General features: G+C 43.0%; 1 protein-coding gene across 2 annotated transcripts; it reads left to right on the forward strand.

Moving 5' to 3' along the window:
- The first annotated feature begins 1,221 nt into the window (after positions 1-1,221).
- On the forward strand, positions 1,222-23,789 carry B3GAT2 (beta-1,3-glucuronyltransferase 2). 2 transcript variants are annotated; one of them, XM_087718909.1, is made up of 4 exons: positions 1,222-1,867; positions 17,211-17,355; positions 23,078-23,237; positions 23,324-23,789. In XM_087718909.1, the coding sequence occupies exons 1-4, from the start codon at positions 1,337-1,339 to the stop codon at positions 23,355-23,357; spliced, it is 870 nt and encodes a 289-aa protein (XP_087575035.1). In that variant the 5' UTR covers positions 1,222-1,336; the 3' UTR covers positions 23,358-23,789. The 2 variants fall into 2 exon arrangements, with proteins under 2 accessions (XP_087575035.1, XP_087575034.1); XM_087718908.1 differs by having other exon boundaries at positions 1,230-1,867; positions 23,078-23,226.

A 23,789-nucleotide genomic window follows, 5' to 3' on the forward strand; every position in this document is an offset into this window, starting at 1 on the left:
CTGCTGCTGCTTCTTCTCCTCCTTCTCCTCCTCCTCCTCCTTCCTTCTTCTTCCTCTTCCTCTCCTTCTTCTTCTGCTGCTGCTTCTTCTCCTTCTCCTTCTTCCTCTCCTTCTTCTCCTCCTCCTCCTTCTTCTTCCTCTTCTTCTCCTTCCTCTCCTCCTCCTTCTCCTTCTTCCTTTCCTTCTCCCTCCTCCTCCTCCTCATTATTATTATTATTATTTTCTTCCTCACTGAGTGACTAATCATCGCCACAAGCCGGCTACTTTCCTCCCACTTCGGCTCTCCGGAGTTGAGCAGCACGTGAGCCTCCGCTCTCTCCTCCTGCCTATTCTCCACAGAACCCGCAGCGAAAGGGACGAGCGAATAAGAGCATCGGCGGCGGTGGCGGCGGCGGCTGCAAATCCTCTCCCGGAGAAGGAAGCATCCATCCGCTCCCCACCCCTGCGCCGCATCAGACCCGAGGGGATCCCTCCCCCTCTGCCCCCCCCCCTTCCTCCACACGCACACACCAGCAGAACCGCCCGGAGAAGCAGCTTGCCGCCCCGAAGTCTCCCTCCCGCCGGAGCTTCGCTACTCCGCCTCCCAGCTCCGATTGTGCCCACCGGGACTCCGACGCGCTTCCAGGGCCGCCCTTCTGGCAGGGCCGGCGGAGGAGAGAGGAGGAGGAGGAGGAGGAGGAGGAGGCGGCGGCGCTTGGAAGAGCCCGGCACCCTCGCCGTTCCGTTCCTCTCCGAGTCCCAGCGCTCCGGGAGTGGGGAAGGCTACAGGGAAGGGATGCTGAGCGGGAAGCGAGGAAGAAGGAAGCAGCGGGAAGCCTGAAACCCGGAGGGGCTCCTGGAAGCGGCCGGAGCGCGCTTGGGGTCTCTCGCCAAGAAAGCCGAGAGTTCCGCGAGGGTCCCGCCCGCCCCGAGGCGCCTCGCCCGCGGGGGATCGCCGCTCCCATCAGGCTTGCGGAGCGGGATCCCGGCTGCCCGAGCGCGGCTCGATCTTCCCCCACCCCCGCCGCCCACCTCCTCCTCCAAGGTGTTGGGACCACGGCGCCCGATCCCCTCCCGGCCTCGCCAGGTGCCCGCCCGCCTCCGCTGCGCCGAGCTTCCCAGCGCCAGGAAAGCGGGGCTCCCGCCTTACGCCCTGCCGCCCGCTCCATGGCGAGGGCAGCACCGGCTGAGTCTCCGCGCCGGGGGAGGCGGCGCCGGCGGGGGAAGCCCGGCGTCCGCTCTCCCCCGCTGCCACTGTCGCTGCTGTGAGGGCTGTAGCGCCGGCGTCCCGGGCGGCGAGGCGGGAGGGCGGCGCGGCGGCGCCAGCCTGAAGTCGCTGATCTTGAGCCGCTTCTTGATGCTGCTGCCTTGGGTGCTGCTGGTGATCCTCATGTTGGACACGGACGGCGGCAACCGGCCGCCCCGTCCGTCCTCGTCTCATCTGGCCCGGCGGCCGCAGCCCTCGCTTCGCCAGGAGGCGCCTCGGGGCCGGGAGGCCGAGCTGCAGCAGCAGCAGCCGCCTCTCATCTATGCCATCACGCCGACCTACAGCCGGCCGGTCCAGAAAGCGGAGCTGACGCGCCTGGCCAACACCTTCCGGCAGGTGGCGCGCTTGCATTGGATCCTGGTGGAGGACTCGGCCGTCGGCACCGAACTGGTCAGCCGCTTCGCCGCGGGGCTCGGCCGAGCGGGCGGCCCGCCCTGCACCCACCTCCACGTGCTGACGCCGCGCAGGTACAAGCGGCCCGGGCAGCCCAGGGCCACGGAGCAGCGCAACGCGGGCTTGGCCTGGATCCGCCAGAGGCACCAGCATTTGGCAGCCCCGCAGCCCGGGGTGCTTTTCTTCGCCGACGACGACAACACGTACAGCCTGGAGCTCTTCGAGGAGGTAACGGAGGCGGGAGAGGCGAGCTTCGCTTAAGGATCGGTGTCCCGTCCCCTTCCACCCCATCCCGATCCAGCAAGGGCGGCCGCCTTGGCGCGCCCACTTCACCCCGACTTCAGCGGGGCTCGCTCCGTGTTAGGACACCCTCGGGGCTTCTTCCCAGCGGAGGAGCGTTTCGCTCGTCCCGAAGAAACTCCGCACCGGTCGGGCCAAACCCTCTTTTCGCCCCCTTCCCTTGGCAGACTTTCAAGTTGCCTCTTGGATGAGCGCTTCTGCCACAAGCGCTTCCGCGGCTTTGAATCCCGCGTGGTGTTTTTTTTTTTCCTCTCGTCCCGCCACCGTTTCTCCACCCGGGGCGCCCGGCGGGGCTGTTAGCTGGCCTGAGCCGTTGGCTTTCCTTAAGCGGCTAATGGGACCCGCACATCCCCTTTTGAACCAGATTGTAGGCGTAAAACTTAATTTCAGCGCCGGTGTTGCCAGGTGTAAAAAACAAGGGGATCGTTTTTTTAAAAATCATTTGCAAAGTCTCTAGCAAAGATCCTCCCTCCCTCTCCATCCCTCCATTCCTTCTTTCCTTTCCTTCCTCCTCTCCCTATCCATGCATCCCCTCTCCCTCCCTCTCCTTCCTTCCTCCCTCTCCATCCTCCCTCTCCTTCCTCCCTCCCTCTCCATCCCTCCATCACTTCTTTCCTTCCCTCCCTCCTCTCCCTATCCATGCATCCCCTCTCCCTCCCTCTCCTTCCTTCCTCCCTCTCCATCCTCCCTCTCCTTCCTCCCTCCCTCTCCATCCCTCCATCACTAATTTCCTTCCCTCCTCTCCCTATCTATGCATCCCCTCTCCCTCCCTCTCCTTCCTCCCTCCCTCTCCATCCCTCCTTTTCTTCCCTCCCTTGTCCCTCCCTATCCATGCATCCCCTCTCCCTCCCTCCCCTTTCTTCCTCTCCATTCTCCCTCCCTCTCCCTCCCTCCCTCCTTTTCTTTCCTCCCTCGTCCCTCCCTATCCATGCATCCCCTCTTCCTCCCTCTCCATCCTCCCTCCCTCTCCTTCATCCCTGCCTCTCCATCCCTTCTTTCCTTCCCTCCATCCTTCGTCCCTCCTTATCCATGCATCCCTCCCTCCTCCCCCTCCATCCCTTCCTTCCTTCAGATTGAAGATTTTAATTTCCACTTAAATTTAGACACCGGGCACTGCAGTTAGTTAATTATCCTTTTCCCACTCCAAGCCAAAGCCTCAAACTTTAGGGATACCCATTGTACAGTGTCAAGGAACAGTTTGCCACCAAAGTGCCTTTCATCTCTTTTCTTCAGCAGCATCTTATTATTCCCATCTCCCAAGCGTTTAGCTCTTATTATGCAGAAATTTCTCTGCAGTGTTGGCAATGTCAGTGTGATGATTTTAAAGAACCAAGTTTGGTTCCCTTTCTCTTGCTGAAGTAACTTTCCACAAAAACTCTTGCATGAAGCAAACAATTGAAATTAAGATAGGACTTTTGAGATTTGTAAAAGGGTTTCAACTATTACTCATTTTCGCTTTCTATCCTTTTCTTTTTTTTTTTAACTTTACACGTGTGAATGATTACTTTCTTTTCTGCAGAGACCTCCTGGCAGCACAGTACTATATTGTAGGCTTGAAAGCAGGGCAGTGGATGGGAAAGGCTTTCTCACCATCATTTCTCAATAGCAAGTTTGGTTTATTCTTTCAAATAAAATTTGGGAAGTGTTTGGGAAAGAGTTGTAAGAAACAGAGGGAGGTTAGCCAGCCCCCACCAATTCCACAAACCCTCCCCCCCTCCTCCAATTTTCCTCTGGCGGGAAGAAACCTTTTAAAGGAGAGATTTCAATGCATTTAGGAATAAGTAAGATTAATCAACTTCAGCAAGCAGTGTGCAATTTGCAAGAGTTGTCTTGTCAGCTATGGTATATTGCAAGAAAAATCCCCTAATATATATATATTAAAATTGCCCTTTCCTTCATCTGTACTACAAATCCCATCTGCTGAGGTGCGAATCCTCTCGTGTGTCCTACAGAACTCCGTGATATTTCTTTTCTGCTTTGGTGAGTCTAGACCAGTGTTTCTCAACCTTGGCGACTTTTAAGTCCTGTGGACTTCAACTCCCAGAATCCCCCAGCCAGCACAGCTGGCTGGGGAATTCTGGGAGTTGAAGTCCACAGGACTTAAAGTCGCCAAGGTTGAGAAACACTGGTCTAGATAGTGGCAAGTTTCTTTTTTTTCCCTCCCCCAGCTGCCTCTAAGTTTCCTCCTCCTTTTTTTTCCTTTTTGCTTTTGCAAATAAGTGCATTAAGAATCAATAGATTAAAGCCAAGCACTGCAGAAAGATGCAGAGCACATCGAGTCCCCAAGAGCCTCTTCAGAAGGCTGCTCAACCCTGCCGATATGTGTTCAGGGTTCGAAATGAGCTTGGGTCTCTTCCACAGCCAGCTTGCCTTTTTTTTGGCAGGTGGTGCTCCCTCCCCCTCAAGAGCTTGGCTTCCCCTTCCTTGTGCTCCGAAGCTTTCATTGAAAGTGGCTGAAAAGAAGAAGGGGGGGGAAAAAAACACTTTAGCTGCTTTGGGTTTCTTTCCCATTAAGCTGCTGGAGGCTGCTTGGAAGCCTTGAATACAGCGAGAGAAGTTCTGGCGTTCATTTTTTAGCTCCCCCCCCCCCCCGCTCCTCTGGATGCATTTTCTTTTTGAGCCGGTGATTTGCTGTGAATGCATCTCCCACCATCGAGTCGCCTGAAGTGACACTGAAGAGGCATTAAAAACTCCCCGAGGGGAGACAACCTCCACTCCTTCAAAGCCTGAACAAATGAAAATGCAGCAGCCAGGAGCAGCAAAAGAGTCCATATACAGATCCACTGAGAACTTGGCTGAGTAAAATCTGCGGTGACAAACCTGCCTTTTCTCTGTGGTTAGCCATCGCTCCTCTTTTATTTTGATTTGTTTTTCAGTTCCACAAGGCTTTTATATATAAAAAACAAACAAAGAGTTCAAGGGAGAGTTCTTTCAGGATACTAATTATTGGCTAAATAGGCAAGGCTAACTCAAAGCTTACACAAAAAAGGGGCTCCCTTTTGTACAGCTTTGAGAGACCACTTGGCTTCTATCTGATGAAAGAAATGTCCTTCTGGGTTCGGCTCCAAGTGGGGAAAAAGACACTGGAGACATGGAGGCTGCTTGGAAAGATGGTTTATTGGTGGACAGGACCACATGGCTTGAGCCCTGAACAGAAAAGGTGATCACATGCTTCAATGTTGGTGGAGAAGAAGAGAAGGGCTGAGGGAGGGGCTTGCTAGGCTTTCCATAACCTGTTCAGTCCCACCTCTCTGTTTCCTGTTCCTGTGTAAGAAATGTATTCTGATTGGTTGTCAGACTCCCATGGGTTCATGCAGGGGCAACTCTCTAGGCTGCGTTTTGAATCCAGGTATGGATGAGTTCTCAGATGCCATGTGGTCAGTTGAGTAAAGGGCCAATACTATCATGCCTTTACTCCCATCCCCCCCTGGGGCTGCAGTGGAGAAGTCTTTATTATGTAAAAGGGACTAGCCTGGCCTTCTCAATGGCCCATTAACAGTGGAGATGGGCAGGAAGCTACAAGCAACTATTCTGTCTTTTAAAAAAATGTTTCTTTCTTTTCACATCCAGAGAAATATTCTGCCTTTTCAATATTTCCTAGGATATTTCATTTTTCTGGGAGAGGGCTGGATGATAACTTCCCACATATCTCAGTCAGTTTTTTAGTCCCTTGGGAGGAGAGTGGTTTTATTACAAAGGCAAGTGTTGGCATTGGGTGTCATCTAAGAATACTTCTGGGATCTGGGTGGGCTAAGAGGCTTTCTTAGAAGACAGAAATGGTGGGCAGCTGCTGCAGCCCAGTGGATTGTTACCTGGAAAATTTTTCCTGGTGTTAATTAGGAAAGTCCTGGAGTCTCCAGGCTAATCCTTTGGGGGATGAGAGCAATAGCAATAGCAGTTAGACTTATATACCGCTTCATAGGGCTTTCAGCCCTCTCTAAGCAGTTTACAGAGTCAGCATATTGCCCCCAACAACAATCCGGGTCCTCATTTTACCCACCTTGGAAGGATGGAAGGCTGAGTCAATCTTGAGCTGGTGAGATTTGAACAGCAGAACTGCAGAACTGCAGTCAGCTGAAGTAGCCTGCAGTGCTGCATTTAACCACTGCGCCACCTCAGCTCTTAAAGATGATACAAAGCCAAAGATAGGGGTTTTTTTTGTCTTCAGTATATTTTGTCTCAATAAAGGAAAACATTTGTACTTCAGTCAGGGTCCTTGGTGCTCTACGATCTTGGTTGTTTTCTTACAGATGTTTCATTACCCGCATTGGGTAACATCATCAATGCCAATTTATTTATTTAGCGAAAGGCAAGTGATGTACTAGTACTGATGACGTTGCCTAGTTTGGTAATGAAACGTCTATATTTTGTTTTACAAGGTTGCTCAGGTTAGTTGATTGTGTTTGTATGGGCACAGGGTGAATAAAGCTTGTGGAGCATTCCTGAACAAAGGCAATTTTATATTGATCTGTTCCCCCCCCCCCCCGCCTTGCAGCATACTCTGGGAGTTGTAGTTCAGAGGAAAGTTGAATTAGATGCAAGAGAACGGTATTTTCTATATCGACCTGGCACCCTTTCCAAATAAATATATGCCAACTCTTTGAGAATGTCACAGGCACATTTTACATCCTTAGTAGAAGGAAGGTGGGAATTGTTTTCCTCCAACTGATCATTCATCAGGATTTGTCTTGGCTACTGAAAACTTGGGAAACAGTACAGATTTCTGAGTCACTGCCTTTTCTGCCTCCAAAACCCAAATCTATTTACAAAGCAGTCTTGCTTTTCACTCGGGGTAAAAAAAAAACAACAACCTTAAATTCTGAGTATATCCTGTTTGGCAGGGATCCATTCAAACTGAAAAATAGGCGCATGAAAGGAAATTGATGTTCCCATCCTTCCAAAAGCAATTTTGACTGTTGATACCCTCACCAGGACCATTATCAAGACTTACCGAAGAAAAGATGTTTTACATTCTCATGACCTATTTCTGCCTTTTCTTAGTGAATGGATTATGAGCTGTAGCTTTCTAGCTGAATGAGTAAAATGAGACTCCTTCAAAACCAGCCTGCGTTTATGCATTACTGCTACTAAATTTAGCAGGGAACTAACTAGGTTTTCCTCCCTCTCAGCAATTTGCTTAGAAGAGGAGAGTGTTAAACCTTCTCCCACAATTCTGTAAGTCTTTATCCCTGTGTGTCTGTTAGAAAAAAAAATGGAAATAGGTAGGGACTCTCTCTTTTGAAGCAATATCTGGTTTGCATTTAACATTTTTTTCATTTATTTATGAAACACTATGAAAGTGTGCAGAGTAGAACATTGTATTTTTCCTTTATTGTATATTCCCATCCTGATGATTCAAGAATTTATCTTTCTGAAGCAAACAACAAGATTTTTTGTTCTAAGTTCTTTTGGTTTCCAGTGAGAACAAAAATATTTGATAAATTGGAGAAAATCTAGTAAACAAACCTGTTTGGAAAATAAAGCACATTAAAATTGCTGTATTACTGATCACAGTTTTCTACAGTGGTAGGATATAATTGGGAATCTCAAAAGAGTTTTATACTTTTTATAGTAGAATTATAGCTGCACCATTTTTAGCCTGGTGATCATTTTCTGGAATATATACTGGAATATATAACGTTGCATCTGTTTATACATCCGTATTTTTTTAAAGAATATGATATGGTTCGATTGTAAATTGGGCAGTTAGGTGATGGAGAACAATTTTATCCTTGGCTTATTAAGATTCTAGGTTAGGAATACTTTCTGACTTTTGAATGAGTTTAGAACTTTGTGGATTTTGTCTCATTGATATTGAAGCAAGTTGCTTTATGGCTTGGTTGAAAGTCTGTTCATTACCTTGGAGAAATTAAAGAAAATATAGCTAAACACTAGATGAGTGAAGGAAAGCAACAAAGCAGAACAAAAGAACCCACTTGACATCATGTTTGACACTGCTAAAGAAAATAAAGATTGATTTTAAGCACTTGTACATATAGTGGATTTGTAAAAAAAAAATAGTCTTGATGGATTGTCTCAATTCAATTTTTAAAGCTGTTCTTAGTAGACAAAGGGAATGTCTTGTCCTCTGCAAAATATTTGATAAAGTATCCCTTGACATTCAGATGAGCAAACTAGTTAAATATGGGTTGGATGATAATGTTTATACAGTGAACCTCACCACATTCAAACACCAGCCACCAATAATATCGTCCTTGTAAAACTGAAGTGAGTTAACAAGTGAATTGCATCAGGTTTGATCCTGGGATCAATAGCCATTAACATTTTTGTATATGATACTTTTCAAGTATCTGAAAAGATGCCACACAAAAGAAATTTAAGAGCTGTTCTCAATCATTCAAGAATGCAGGACACAAAATAATGAATATAAATTACATATTCCAATGAAATGTTAGATGAAAAAACATCTTTGACAATAAGACAATAAAGTATGGTATGAATGTTGCGTTTTAATCATGTACTGTCTTATATGTAAAAGTCTGTCCCCCCCCTTCCTTTTGATTGTGAGCCGCCCTGAGTCCCCCCAGGGAAAAGGGCGGCATACAAATAAATAAACTAAACTAAAGCAATTGAAGAACTTAGTTGCTGGATATTTTCAGTGCTTTAACTCGAACCCAAAGACCAAAATGGACCCTTCCAGTTCTAGAATTCTGTGAAATGTGTAGTTAGTAGCTGCTGCCCCCAAATCTGAAAAAGTGCATAATATTTTTGTCTCTGCATGTGTTTGTTTTGATAAAAGTTCACAACAGATTGACTGTGCTACCTCACTATCCATTTGTTGTACTAATGATCAATTCCTGAATTGGGGTTGAATGGTTGCCATGGTAATATGTTCTGTAGTTCCAGTTTGAGTTCTCTGTCTCCCTTTTACCATCTGTAAATAGTCTGACATAACTCAGAGTTGCCTTTTGAGAATAGGAAATACCAATTATAGAACGTAATTCCAGCATAACATTTTAAAAGACTATGGTAGAAGGAACAAAACCAAGGTGTTATTTATGGTCTAAAACCACAGGTATCTGTTGATTATTTGGCTTTATTACCGTAGTGGTTCTTTAGAATGTTAAAATATGGAACTTTTGTGATAAATGGCTGTTTTGCAGTAATCATAACAATGGCAATAGCACTTAGACTTATATACTGAGGCAAAGTGCCTTACAGCCCTCTCTAAGTGGTTTACAGAGTCAGCATATTGCCCCCAACAATCTGGGTCCTCATTTTACTGACCTCGGAAGGATGGCAGGCTTGAGCCAGTGAGAATTGAACTGCTGGCAGTGGGCAGAGTTAGCCTGCAGTACTGCAATCTAACCATGACTCAATGATCCCTTTATTGCTGGTAAAGGTAGAAATACTAAAGTGTCTTAAGTATCTAAAGGTAGAATCCTCCAAGATCCCTTCCAACTCTGTTATTCTATTAGGATGAGTTATGCATTGCTTCTCAAGTGGTTTTTTTAAATTTATGTTGAAGTAATATGGAGGCTTGTTTTTAAAAACATACAAGTCATGAGATGCTTTATTAATTTTCAATGACACGAAAAGATCAAGTAACATTTTAGGATCACAGAAGATAAAATATTGTCCAGAGCATAAATGAAATAAGTCTTCCTCAGATTACCCTCACGTTTAAAACTAATAGATAATTTCTGCATGATTCTTAAAGTATAAAAATATGATCAGATTTTTCCATGTTGGGGGCTTGCTGGATATGGATCTGTAAAGGCCAACCCCGCTTATTCAATTATTCACACTTCTTTTGCTCTTTAAGCATCAATTCACTCTTTTAAGAAAACGCTAATTTTCAGTTCAGCACAATGGAAGTCATTTTTAACTTGTGGTTTTGGTCCCTATTTGTATTACTTCAATTAACTGGGTTCAGTAGCTACTAAAATTAAGACTTATTGTAAAAAAAATTAGTGACACTTGTATTATATCTCCAGATCCTCACACTTATGACCATCACAGCATCCCCATCAGTGGTGGGATTCAAATAATTTAACAACCGGTTCTCTGCCCTAATGACTATCTGGGTAGGTGGGGCTCGGTGGTCATGTGATCATGTGGGTGTGGCCAACTCAAGGTCACTCAGGTTGATGGGCGCTTCGCTTTAGCTGTTACAATGTAATAAGGGTTAACCGGAGAGACAATTTTTGTAAGCAGGGCAACAAAGATGAGGCTAGAAACAACACCAGGATGCTTCCTTCCTGCCTTCCTTACAGGATTAGCCCTGTAAAGTGGGAAAAAACAAAAGGAGATTTCTTCCAACAATCGGTTCTCTGAACTACTTAGAAAGTTACCAACTGGTTCTCCCGAATAGGTGCGAACTGGCTGAATCCCACCACTAGGTGGGATTCAAAAAAATTACTACTGGTTCTGTAGGCATGGCTTCATTTACAACTGTTGCAGCATCCCATGGTCACATGATCACTATCTGTGATCTTCTCAGCCATCATCCAACAAGCAAACTGACTGGGGGAAGCCTGATTCACTTAACACCTGAGGGATTCACTAAACAACTTCATGATCTGCTTAACAACTGTGGCAAAAAAAGATTGTAAAATTGGACACAACTCACTTAACAACCACCTTGGTTAGCAATGGAAATTCCGGTTTCCAATTGTGGTCTTATGTTGAGCACTACCTGTATTTTCAATTGAGAAGTTAAATTTTTTGTTTATAGAACTTCAATAGCACTTGGCTCAAAATTGTCATTTCAACTTTCAGAATTTCCCTACTTAATTTACATGCATCCCCAATTCATTCGTTTGTTTGCTTCAAATATTTTTTTTTTTTTTTGAGAATGTAATTTTTCGAGTTTTAAATTAAACAAGTGTTTTTACACACGTTTTAAAATTCTCTTCCTGCTTTTGGAATGGAATGCCAAGGAAGTCTACAAACTTCATGCCGCCACTCTTTAATTTGAAATTCTTAGCATTTTATGGTCTAAAAAACATATTAAGTCTTAGAAAATGCCTTTTGTTAAATAAAATTATTTATTCCAGATATTGATCTCCGGTGTTATGGATTGACTTTTTTTGGATGAATTAAGATAATTCATGAAATGTAACACAACAAAAACTGCGGTATTGGGGGTTGCTGTAATAGATGATACAATAGAATTCACCTGACCTTTACTGTCATCTTATCTTTATGCAAGAATTCTGCAGTGGATAAAGTTACACCTTTATTCTTAGGGAACAACAACCATTCTTTAAACAGAGAGAGGGATTCAGCAAGCACAATTTGTATAGACAATTGGTTCTTCCCTCATCTGAGGTTTTGTTCTAAGAAACTTGTTACACCTCCATAGAAGACAGGCAGTCATTTATAAGAAAAGGCCTTGGCGTCTAGTTCATATTTTGGAGTCAGAATGGAGAGAAGACAGTGAGTTACCTAGGTCAGGTTGCTGTTCTCTCCCCTTTCCTCCCCCACAAGCTGATTAAGAAGCAGAACCACTCTCTGGTCTCAATAGCTCCATTAGAGAACTGGGAGCAGCCTAACAGATGTTTTATAGCCACTGCACTCCTGATTCCTGAAACCAGCTCTCTCACAAGCTCACTGCAATGGCAAGCTTTTACAAGTCAAATACAGATAAGAGTATAAACAGGATACCACTCCAGAGCTCTTTAGGAAACCTGGAGGAAAATATTTTGTGAAGGGCCAGAATTTATTAGGGATTATCTTGTCCCCATTGATAATTGGGTGCAGGGGAGGGACCGTTGCAGGTCACCAACCTACCGCCGAGGTGGCGCAGTGGTTAGGGTGCAGTACTGCAGGCCACTTCAGCTGACTGCTATCTGCAGGTCAGCAGTTCAAATCTCAGCGGCTCAAGGTTGACTCAGCCTTCCATCCTTCCGAGGTGGGTGAAATGAGGACCCGGATTGTTGTTGGGGGCAATATGCTGGCTCTGTAAACCGCTTAGAGAGGGCTGAAAGCCCTATGAAGCCGTATATAAGTCTAACTGCTATTGCTATTGCTATTGCTACCTTAGATGTTAACATGTGATTAGTCTCTCCCATTGCTGAATAGCCACTGTTGGAGCTGAGATACCTTCAAACGTTACCAAAAATGCTCTAGAACACAGATGTAAAACTCATTGTGCCACCTTCGCGGAACTGGGGTGGGTGTGGCCTACGCGTGACACATCCGGCCCACAGGCCGCCAGTTTCACACCCCTGCTCTAGAAACTGAGGGACACCTATGCATAAAGCAACGACAGTTGCAGTGTTCATCTTATAGTATAGTATAGCCTGTACTGTCATTGAACATCATCTATACAACGAAATCTTCTCAAGGGGTGTATTGAAAAGAAGTCTTTGAATTATAGCTTTTGAAGATTCTAGCTGCATTTAGACCTAAGACCAAGCTATAGATTATTTTAACAGTGGTTTGTGGAACAAGGCATGGTATTTTGTTTTGTTTTTATCAGACCTGGGATTAAACAAGGAATGTCTTAAGTATAAGCCATGATTTACACACTGTCATGGTAATAGTGCCGTTTCATATTGTTTCAAATAATCCCCATACCCTGTCCCTATTATCATCCAGACAAATAAGTCTGGTTAGGAGCTGATCATATCTAAAGAATTCTTGCAAATTCCTTCACAAAGATGCCATTAAATGACTTAAGACACCGTGAGTCTGATTGGAACAGGGGCACGGATGCTTCACCTTCATCAATCACCGTTTGTTATGGAGAAAAGACATTTGATGAAAAATAAGGCCACAGTGCATGCTGTCCTGCTTTTATCTTTAGTGTTCTGACCCCCCTCGTTCCACACCAAAGCACACACCGAGCCAGAGATAAATTACAGCATTTAATTAACAGATAAACAGGTCCTTGGCAGCAACCCAGCACAGACAAGCTTGGGCAGCAATAAACACAGATAAGGCTTGGCAGCAATCCACCCTGCCAAGCTCACACAAAGTTCTCCGACATTTGATTTTGTGTTGACTTCTGCAAAGAGGGGCGTGTGCACAAGTAGCCTTTTTATAGTCTGGAGAGGAGCCTAATGACCGCCAGCTGAGCGCAATTACCTCCTGTAATTGCGTAATTGTTCCTGACGCCTAGTAGCTCTTCGTTGGCGTGCATCCAGGAACAACTCACTACTGGCGTCCGGCTCACTCTCCCTTATCTCCTCCCCACTGGTCCAAGGCTCAGGCACCACCTGAGTTGGTGGCCAACCAGCCTCTCTGCGCTCTGCTCAGAGTCGGCACCCTGTCCAGGGTCCTCCAGAGCCGACTCAGAGGGCCCCTCACTGTTGGAGTCTGGTGGCAGCTCCAATGGCTCCTGCTGGGCCACAACAGTTTAGTATGTACAAGTGGAAGCTGAGGTGGGAGGCTGGCTAGTGAATGAGTTCCATAATGGATACGAACACATTGTACACCTTCTGGCGTTTTGTTAAATATGTCCTTAAACTTCAAATCATCTGGCTCAGAACTGGGCACTAGATTATTACAGAGTGTGAAGTCATGGTGCTCTTGATACTGAGTTTTCTATTAAGAGTCGCACCGCTCTATAGTATATTGATAGTCCTTGACTTATGACCATATACACGTATGACCACATACACTTAAATTATACTTATATCCCCCCCCAATTGAGTTTGCTCATCATGAACTGAGGATGCCACTGTTGTAAATACATGCCAGTTGCCAATCAATCAAATTTTGTCCACAAGACTGTTATAATGGTCATCAATGCAAGGATCAGTCTAAGACTTTTTTCAGGGGTTCCATAATTTCTAATCGTTGTTAAGAATGGTTGTAAGTTGAGGACTATCTATAGTAAGCGATATGAAAGCAACAGGAGAGTAAACATTAGCATAGGTTGGATTGGAAATAATTGCTTGAATGGTTGAAAATAATTGCTTTGAATTAAGGGGAAGCTACTTTTTGAATGACAAAACAGCTAGAAAGTAATTAATTGATTGTCATTTGTTAATTTTTATATGACTCTTCCTTCAGAGAGAGTCCAGAGCTCCATCTGAAAAAGAACCATTCATACTTTCAATTCTGGGAGAAAACATCATACAACATAATTTTAAAAAAAAATAGAAGCCAAGCAGAGGGATATGAAAAGGTGTTTTGTTTACAAACCTAATGAGCAGATGGCTCTTTGGTTCAAGGTTTATATAGATGTGTTTATTATCTACTATGTGTTTGTTATACACAGGCCTGCAGGAAACTATGTTCACAATGAAAGCTGAGTAAGCATTAAGAGCTAAGAGAAAAATCTTGGTTTTATATAATCAGCTGAAGCAGAATATACGTTTCAATTTGTTAGCAAACCAGGTTTTGATTATTCAGGTTTTTTTTTAATGGTGCTCTCTTTTTTATGTTTCTAAAGCTTTGTACCAAATTGGTTTTCGAGGAAGGTTAAATAATGCATGAGAGGTTTACCCAAATGCTTGTATTCTTGCATTTTATTGAGTACGAGAGGCTAGCATAATGTTTTATAATGCCTTGGTGGCAGTAATACTTCCAAGGCATGGTGTTTACGTCTTAAATATTTAATGCAATGAATAATCTGTTTACCAATCTTTTTTAAAAAAATGTATTTTTTGAATCCACTTCATGTCCATGTAATTTTCTTGGCAGTTTTATAGGAAAGTTTTGCTGTTGTCTTCTGGGATATTCCTTGGTGCTCTCCTAAAGCAGACGTAAAGTGAGATTTGGAGATTAAGTGTGAAACCTACTGGGTCAGGCCAGACAGCCTCTTAGAGCCCCTTTACTTCTATATTAAAGCCACATAGACAGAGCTTGCAAACGAAACAGGAAGCCAGTGCCTAACCACAAGATGTCAAAAGTCTATGTCAAAAGCCTATGTCAAAAGTGCTAGGTTCAATTAAAGTTCGTTAATGACACGTACTCCATAAACAAAAGGAGAAGTAAGACCCCATCTCCTTATAAGGCTTTCTCCTCAAGGTAACCACTAAGAAATGTGTTAAGTATTTCCATGTTGCGATGCTTTTGAGAATGTATAAGAAGGCGTGCTTCGATAATGAAGGTTGTTCAGAACTTGCAATGCTAAGCCATGGGCTAGCTTTCTGAACCTGGCTGCCAAATCAACTTTTCCTGTATCCTAAGAAGTCTAAAGCCTGTCAGTTTCTGCAACACTCCCATATGGCTTACTGGGTTATGACAAAATGTAGTCCTCTTAAAGACATCGAGACGCGGATGGTTGGCATAATCCTTTAATGATAGGTTTTTTAAAGGAATCTTGCACTGGCAAAGGGATTAGATTTTGATGATCTCCAAGGCTCATGCCAATGGTTATGTTTTATTATTTTGTGATGATAATGATCTCCCCTAATTCTATTTTTTAAAATAGAATGTTATATTCTTTTTCTTCCATTCAGTTAGACCCAATTATCAGGAACTGCAATTTTCTTGGCAGGATTTTTCCGAAATGGCTCTTTCTTTGGGCTGTGAGAAAGTAACTGGCCCAAAATCACCCAACTGGCTTCATGCCTAAGGTGATACTGGAACTCTTAGTCTCACACTTTTTTAGCCTGGTGAAATTAGCTCTTACAATCATTAAATGTAAATAGAAATGGAAACCTCCCCCTCCCCAATTTTTTTTTTGTTATAAACTCATCCTCTACATTTTGGAGTATGACTCTTAATGGGATCTTCTACCTAGAAAACGTTTGTACCATTATGATATTCCTTTCAGAATAGATTTCACATCCTGAATTTAGTAAAGTTGAACTTTCCCTCTATAGATGTACGTCCAGTGGTGGGTTTCAAAATTTTTTGGAACCTACTCTGTGGGTGTGGCCTCCTTTGTGGGAGTGGCTTGCCAACCATGTGACCTGGTGGGAGTGGCTTGCCAGCCATGTGTTCTCTCTCTCTCTTTCCTTCCTTTTGTCTCTCTGTCCCTTTTTTCTTTCATCTCTCTGTCACTCATTTCTTTCTTCTTCTTTTCTTTATTTATTTCTTCCTTTCTTTCTCTCTGTCTGTCTGTCTGTGTGTGTGTGTGTGTGTGGCAGTGGTGGGTTTCAAAACGTTTTGGAAACTCTTCTGTAGGTGTGGCCTGTTTTCCGGGTCCACTGGTGGAACCTCTTCTAACCGGTTCGGTAGATTTGACGAACCGGTTCTACCGAATAGGTGCGAACTGGTAGGAACCCACCTCTGTGTACGTCATATAAATGTGATTTCCCAAAAAACATCTGATCATGCTAAAATGACTGCAACAAATCTAACAATTTAGCCCTTAAGAACAAGCTGCCCAAGCATTGTGCAAGCATTGAGTCAAGGTGGCACAGTGGTTAAATGCAGCACTGCAGGCTACTTCAGCTGACTGCAGTTCTACAGTTCGGCTGTTCAAATCTCACTGGCTCAGGGTTGACTCAGCCTTCCATCCTTCCGAGGTGGGTAAAATGAGGACCCGGATTGTTATTGGGGGCAATATGCTGACTCTGTAAACCGCTTAGAGAGGGCTGAAAGCCCTATGAAGCGGTATATAAGTCTAACTGCTATTGCTATTGCTTGCCTCCTCTAATCATCCCCTAAAGCAGAGGTGTTCAACTCCCGGTAAGATGGCTGGCTGGGGAATTCTGGGAGTTGAAGTCCATGAGTTTTAAAAGTTGGCAAAGTTCGACACCCCTGCTCTAAAGCCTTTACTTCTGTTTGCAAATAACTGCAGCTGCTCCTTTGCCCATTGCCCAGAATTGTTGATAGTGCTAATGAAAGTTTAGTTCATTTCTCAACTAAGATTCATTTCTGAATCTTGGCAACTTAAAAGGTGTGTAGATTTCAATACTCAAAATTACCCAGTCATCCTTCTGCTACATCTCAAAAGTAGCTAAGCTTGAGAAAGATTGGTTTAGAGCAGTAGTTCCCAACATTTTTTGGCCAAGCCCCACTTAAGCATCTCTAAAATCCTGATGCCCCTCCTGCGACATATTATTCTTACTTTACTCAAAAAGTGAACTCTACTCACACAGAGGAAGCCTAAAAGACCATCAACTTGGTTTAAACAAGGTTTAAATTGTCCCCATTAAAAATCAAATCCCCCCCCCCCCCGTGGGGCGTGGGCCCCAGGAACCACTGGTTTAGAGATAGGCTTGAAGTTACCAAGTTTTCCTGAAGCAGAGTTGGGAAACTCCATCGTTAGAATATATGGAAGGCATTAGGTAAGGAAAGAGACGATATTTCGAGCCCTCTCCTTAAAAATTGTGACTATTCTTTCCATGGGGACTTTGTAAAGAACCTGTTTTGAAAAAGATGTTCTGCTTCCTTCCTTTAGATGCGTACCACTAGCAAAGTCTCTGTATGGCCCGTAGGGCTAGTGGGGGGCCGACGCTACGAGCGCCCAATTGTGGAAAAAGGCAAAGTTGTTGGCTGGTACACTGGTTGGCGGGCAGGCAGGCCTTTCGCCATCGATATGGCAGGTGAGTATCTCTTCGGAATCTCAGCTATTAGGATAGAACGGGCAGACCAGACATTAACACTTCTTCTAGTTATTGAACTAATAATTACAAGCCTGCAAACTCCTGGGTCTTATGGTGACAGAGTCACTTAAGAATTGTGGTAGCTTCAGCTTTTGTAAAATGCTTATTTATCAGCAGCCGTGACCCGTCAAAACCGCGGTCCACTAAAGCGCGCCCGATTAAAGCGCGTACGTGACGTCATCAGCAGCGTGACAAATACGACCGCGGAGAAAAAAGGGCGCTTTAAAAAGCGCTTTTAAAGCAAGCCGATTCACGTAAAGGTAAGGGTTAGGTTTAGGTTTAGGGTTAGGTTAAGGGTTAGGGTTAGGTTTAGGGTTATGTTAAGCGTTAGGGTTAGGGTTAGGTTAAGGGTTAGCGTTAGGTTTAGCATTAGGTTAAGGGTTAGGTTTAGGGTTAGGTTAAGGGTTAGGTTTAGGGTTAGGTTTGGGGGGTTAGGGTAAGGTTTTCGCGTTAATTTTAAGTTTACCGCTCCCAGCGTGCTGTTTTCGTCGCGCTGTGATGACGTCACGTATGCGCTTTCGTCGAGCGTGCTTTAGTCTACCGCGGTTTTGTGGTGGAACCATCAGCAGCACCTTTCCGATCCACAAGAGGATCAAGCAGAAGTTTGTAGAAATTGCTGGGATTAATAAACTTTGGATTTTAATTTAGTAACTTTAACTGTATGTTATTGTCAGGAGCCTCCTGACCACATTCAAATGATCTCTTTTAATAGATCACCACTCATCCCGGGTTTGTTCAATGAAAGCCTACATGTAACATTTTTAGCAAAGAACTGAAGAAACAGCCAAGGGTTACCAGGTTCATACAGACAAATCCTGAAATGAATTGAATTGAATCAGGCATCTTGGCCAGCATACCGCAATACTCCACCAAAGCCCAATTTTATTCTATCTATGCTGATGCTTTTTTGAAAAGAATCTCTAATCTAGAAACTGCCTTGCAAAGCAGCATATTGTTGCCAATATTCCACCAACTAAGAGGCCCTTGCTGTGACTTTTAAGTGTAAAAACTGCTACCTCATCCAAAAGATGAATAATTTTGCACAACGTGCCAGAAAACATGGTCAAAGTGACTTGTAGGCAGATAACAGCTTGGAACGCTTTGCTTTAGGGAGAAATTGACAATAGCCAGGAAAGCAAGAACACTTCAAAAATTAATCTTGTCAATCTTCCACTGTATCACAGACTGCATAGTTATATCTGTTAGCCTGCATGCTTGGCCAGTCTCTTGTGTATGCTAAAGGCATTTCAAGTGCTGTCTGAATTGCTTTTGATGCAGTCACAGATCTGTGCTTGCACAACTATAAAGTGTTGAATTTTGATTCATGGGAGTGTGGCTAGAAGAGTGGTGAGCACGGAGGAAGGGGCCATACAGACAAATGATTTATATTTCTTGCTTTGCAATTTATTCATGCGTTGCTGGTGAAATGATCTCGCTTATTAAAAACTTTCTATAAAATGCTTAGCAAATTAAAATAACAATAGTGGGAGAATCACTGAAGGTTACTCCACTCCAGCGCCAGCTTCTGTACTTTTTAATTAGGAATAATTTTGAGCAAATTGAAATGGTCCAATGCCCTAAGCTGCAGTTCATCTAATCATATTGATTGAATAAACCGTAATTTGCTGAATTTCCCCAACTTATATTCTCCCTTTCTTCAGGTTCTTACTACAATTTATTCTACGGGAAGGATTCTATAAATGTATTTGTCTTCATTTAAAATTGTTTATATTGCTTGTTAACTGCTTTGGGAAGATGGTTACATTGAAAGACAGGATATAAATAATCATAATAAGTAATGTGCAAAGCCATAAAATACACTTTGTAAACAGTGTCTAATTTATGTAATGCACTATGCCAAAATTAACCAAATCACATTATGACCTAGTGGGTACAGTGTGAGAATCAGGTCTACAGCTTGCATTCAGTCATAGAGGTGACTGTCAAAATTCTTAGATGGGATACTGTGTGGAAGCCAACTTGGAACTTGATTGAATGTAGGCTGTCATATGCAAAAATCCTGGATTAAGATGCCTCAGGGACTAGATTTGCATGACTTCCCTGATCAAGCTGCTCTCTTGGTGAGCTGATTTATTCCGTGCTAATGGCACTTGATAACTGAGGGCCCACTCAACTGGCAGTCTGAATCCTTGCAGCCCCAAAGAAGGAAGCTGTTAAACTATGGGTGTTTGGAAGGTAGGAAGAGCAGATTCATACTCCTACCTTGTTCGGATGACATAGCTGAGCAGTGGTGGGTTTCAAAAATTGTTTGATCTTATCTGTGGGTGTGGCCTCCTTTGTGGGAGTGGTTTGCTGCCCATGTGACCGGATGGGAGTGGCTTGCCGCCCATGTGATCGGATATGAAGATGCCGACGACACTTGTCAGAACCACCTTAAATTACCTCATACACAGCACTGGCATGCATAAGAATATGATGTAAACTTGTTTTTTAAAAGGCATCTTTGGTTTGCGTTAAAACAACTTCAACACACGCAATGTTCTGATTGCACCACAAATGCAGTAGTCATCCTTACCTTTCACAGAGGCACTGAGTTTTATAAATATGAGCATGATAGTGTAGAATAATCATATCCAAGGACCAGTGGTGGGTTTCAAAAATTTTTGGAACCTCTTCTGTAGGTGTGGCCTGATTTCCGGCTCTACTGGTGGAACCTCTTCTAACCGGTTCGGTAGATTTGACAAACCGGTTCTACCGAATAGGTGCGAACTGGTAGAAACCTCTGTAGCTGAGGCATGAAAAGTCAGTTTAGTTCCAAAAAGTCCCAGGTTGTTTTGAGGATAATACTGACAGGTTAGTTTCTAGAACAAGGTTATGGAGTAGAAGGTTGGTGTTTTTATATAACACCTTACTTACCCTAAAACCGGATATTATTTAAACACAGTTGAACATGGCCATTTTTTATGTATATTTTGGAAGCTGTAACTAGTTGTGGATTCCCATTAAAAAGTGAAGACCGCCTCAAATTGAGCTCAATGCCTGGGGATTCTCTTTCCCTATTATTGGCAGTTGTGAAGATGATTTCCTGTAGACATGTTCCAGGATGTTCATAACACTATTTTTTCTCAACTTCTTTCAACAGCTCTAGAATTTTCATTACCTGCATATTAAGTGCAGGAAAAACAATTGCCGCAGATTGTAAGCTCAGATTTCACACATTAATTGCTATATTAAGTAGGTTGTTCATAAATGAAACCAAAGGCCATCTCAAACTTACCACTCAGGACTTAACGGAGGAAGTGTTAACATTATTCCGTAAATATCTGGTACTAATTCTTGTTAGTTTTAAAACTAATAAAACTATTAAAGATATATTTAACTCTTTTTAAGTTTCTGAAAGCCAACTGGTTGCTTTCAGGCTGCCATTACTCTATACCTAATTCTAGATGCAGTTTTATTTGAAAGAATGTAGGCTTGTCTGGATAATGGCTGTAAGGAGTTCTGAATAGTGAATGGGAGACCCAGTCAGAATGCTAAGACTCCCAATAATAACTTGAAGATGATAAAAAGTAATGTTCAGCAGCCAGGGGCAACAGAATATTAGAAACATTTCCCTAAGTTAATTTTTCTTTCTCCTTCCCTTGTCTGTCCAATCGCCTTCCTTCTCTTCCTCCATAAGCTTTCCCTTTCATCTTAATTTGGAAGTGGAATAAGGGCCACTTCAGAAGAACTAGTGAAAAGTGTCTATAAGAGATGGTGCAGTACTAAACTTTGCAGCCCCACATGATGCTGAGATGTTGTGCAAGAGATTGTGCGGTGTGTTACTCAGATGACAGTACTTCTTTATATTTGAGGTTGTTTCTAATTCATAACTCTTGTAGATGGTTCCATTACAGCTAACAAAATGGATGCAGGAATGAAAATACTGGTGGATGTAGGGAATCACTATTTTTGTTCTTGTAACTTTTAAGAACTTTCTGACTTCTAATAGCAATGATATCTTATAAAAATTGTAGTCTTCAGATGTGATGAGCGTCTTTTAAAAGCAGCTCCACACCAATTTCAAACTTAAGTGCCAACAATTGTTGAGTGTCAAGGATCTCATCATATAGGATTACTCTGTTTCAAAAGTAATGTTCTTTCAAAATATACTCATTTAAATGGCACTAATGTTTGCCATACTCCTCACAATTAAGCTAAAAGATTTAACAGAAATAATGTTAAGGATGAAATGCCACTTTTATTCCAGAGCTGCACAAAATTACCTGGACTATGGGCTAAGCTTATTTTAGAGGGTAGAAGGCAAAATGGCTGCTTTTCTAAAGTAGTGGAGCCAAGACAAAGACGAGATTTGCATTTGCATTTAATAGCAATAGCAATTAGACTTATATACCGCTTCATAGGGCTTTCAGCCCTCTCTAAGCGGTTTACAGAGTCAGCATATTGCCCCCAACAATCCGGGTCCTCATTTTACCCACCTCGGAAGGATGGAAGGCTGAGTCAACCCTGAGCCGGTGAGATTTGAACAGCCGAACTGCAGAACTGCAGTCAGCTGAAGTAGCCTGCAGTGCTGCATTTAACCACTGCGCCACCTCGGCTCTCATTTAAAATCAGTCAGGATAGAATATAGTTAATGAGATTACTTTCCAATCCTTTAATACTTTTTTTTTTAGTGTCTCATTCAAAAGTATAATTTGGCTAAGGTCTCAAAGGTTGCAAGTTGCAACTGTACAGAGAGGCGCTCCTTGAAACAGATCAGCTATTATTGAAAGGCAAGGCTAACAAAACCAGATGCACTCTGTAATAAGCACTAACAGAATTACGGAATAAGAGAGTTGGAAGGGAGGTCTTCCTAGTCCAACTTCCTGCTCAAGCACGAAACTCAACACCATTTCAAACAAATGGTTGCCCAATCTCTTAAAAACCTCCAGGGTTGCAGTATTAATTTTTAAGAACCTGGTTTTGCATCGCTTAAGAATGACATCATTTACACACACACAAAACTTAGATGTACACCACATTTACACAATACAATACAAACCAAACAGGAGCTTCCTGTTCTTTATAATAGCAATAATCAATCTAAGTTTTGTGTGTGTGTATTTTACCTGTTTTGTTAATAAAAAATAAAAAAATTAAAAAAAGAATGACATCATTTAAGGAAAGGTTATTAAAATATTAATACATATTAAAAGTAGTGATAATATGGGTTTTGGTTTTAATGGAAATGGGGGGGGAAAGGTCTACATGTAAATTCAGTCAGTCACATTTATTTTTGTCTTAACAATTACATTTGCCTTTGGTTTAAATTTTAAATTAATTACAAAGATGGTGTCGGGGAAGAATCATTGGTTGGTTTCACCTTTTTAAAATTCACAATTCCCCCTTTGCTCATATGGAAACTCTGTTTTATGATGACTGTCACTATTTACACTTTAACAAACCATGTAAAGTTGTTAAACGGATATGGAGGAACAGAGCTTGTAACTTTTCAGAAAGTTACCTATACCTTAAGAAAGTGGCCTATAGCACACCTGTCAGTTTGCATAAGTAACAACATGATAGACCATTGCACAATACCAAGTAAATACTTGGGAACCTATCTGAAATGGTAGGATTAAACACACCCTCGCAATTAATTCTAGAGTTCAATGCGATGTTTATGAAATGATTTTAATTCTTTAATATTTTATTTCCGAAGGGTTTGCTGTAAGCCTTCAGGTGATTTTATCCAACCCCAAGGCTGTATTTAGACGCCACGGCTCACAACCTGGGATGCAGGAATCCGACTTCCTGAGGCAGATTACCACAATGGAGGAACTGGAGCCCAAAGCCAGCAACTGCACAAAGGTATCAGTGTTGTAAGTTCCACAATGGACGTTAGTCCCCACGAGTCAACTTGTGGAGGAATCAATGCCAACTAATGTTTGTGTTCAACTTTTTGCAGGTTCTCGTATGGCATACTAGAACAGAAAAGGTAAATCTAGCTAATGAGCCAAAGTATCACCTGGACAATATCAGAATTGAAGTGTGACCTGCCGGCGTAAATGGGACATGCCATAATTAATGGATGCATCAGACATGCTTACCATATTCAGACTGTACAAATTCCTATTGTACAACTGCAGCCTTTGGCAGCCTAATGGAAGACTACTGGCAGAGAGCTGAAGACGTGTCTACTTAGGCTTCACTTACTTTGCATGCATTTTTCTGCCCTGCTTTAATTTTCTAACTGTTCCCATTTCCTTTACACATGTTCAGTGAAGAGGTGGTAATGCACTGAAAAGTTATTAGTCTAAAAAAAAAAAAGAGAGAAGCTTTTACACCATGGCTTCCAGGTTTATTCCTGAATTTAAAAAGCATTGTTTTTAAAGAATAGAGACAATTCTTATAGAATAAAATAATTACACAAT

Source organism: Thamnophis sirtalis, unplaced genomic scaffold, assembly GCF_051295495.1.
Source record: "Thamnophis sirtalis isolate CommonGarterSnake01/CBP01778 unplaced genomic scaffold, rThaSir2_p1.2 scaffold_6, whole genome shotgun sequence".
Taxonomy (NCBI): Eukaryota; Metazoa; Chordata; class Lepidosauria; order Squamata; family Natricidae; genus Thamnophis; species Thamnophis sirtalis.

Bases quoted from the DNA above. Each gene is read 5' to 3' on its own strand.
- B3GAT2 (XM_087718908.1), top strand. From the start codon at position 1,337: ATGCTGCTGCCTTGGGTGCTGCTGGTGATCCTCATGTTGGACACGGAC. The intron at 1,868-17,210 runs GTAACGGAGGCG...TCCTTCCTTTAG, and splicing joins GCCTGGAGCTCTTCGAGGAG to ATGCGTACCACTAGCAAAGT. The intron at 17,356-23,077 runs GTGAGTATCTCT...TTATTTCCGAAG, and splicing joins TTTCGCCATCGATATGGCAG to GGTTTGCTGTAAGCCTTCAG.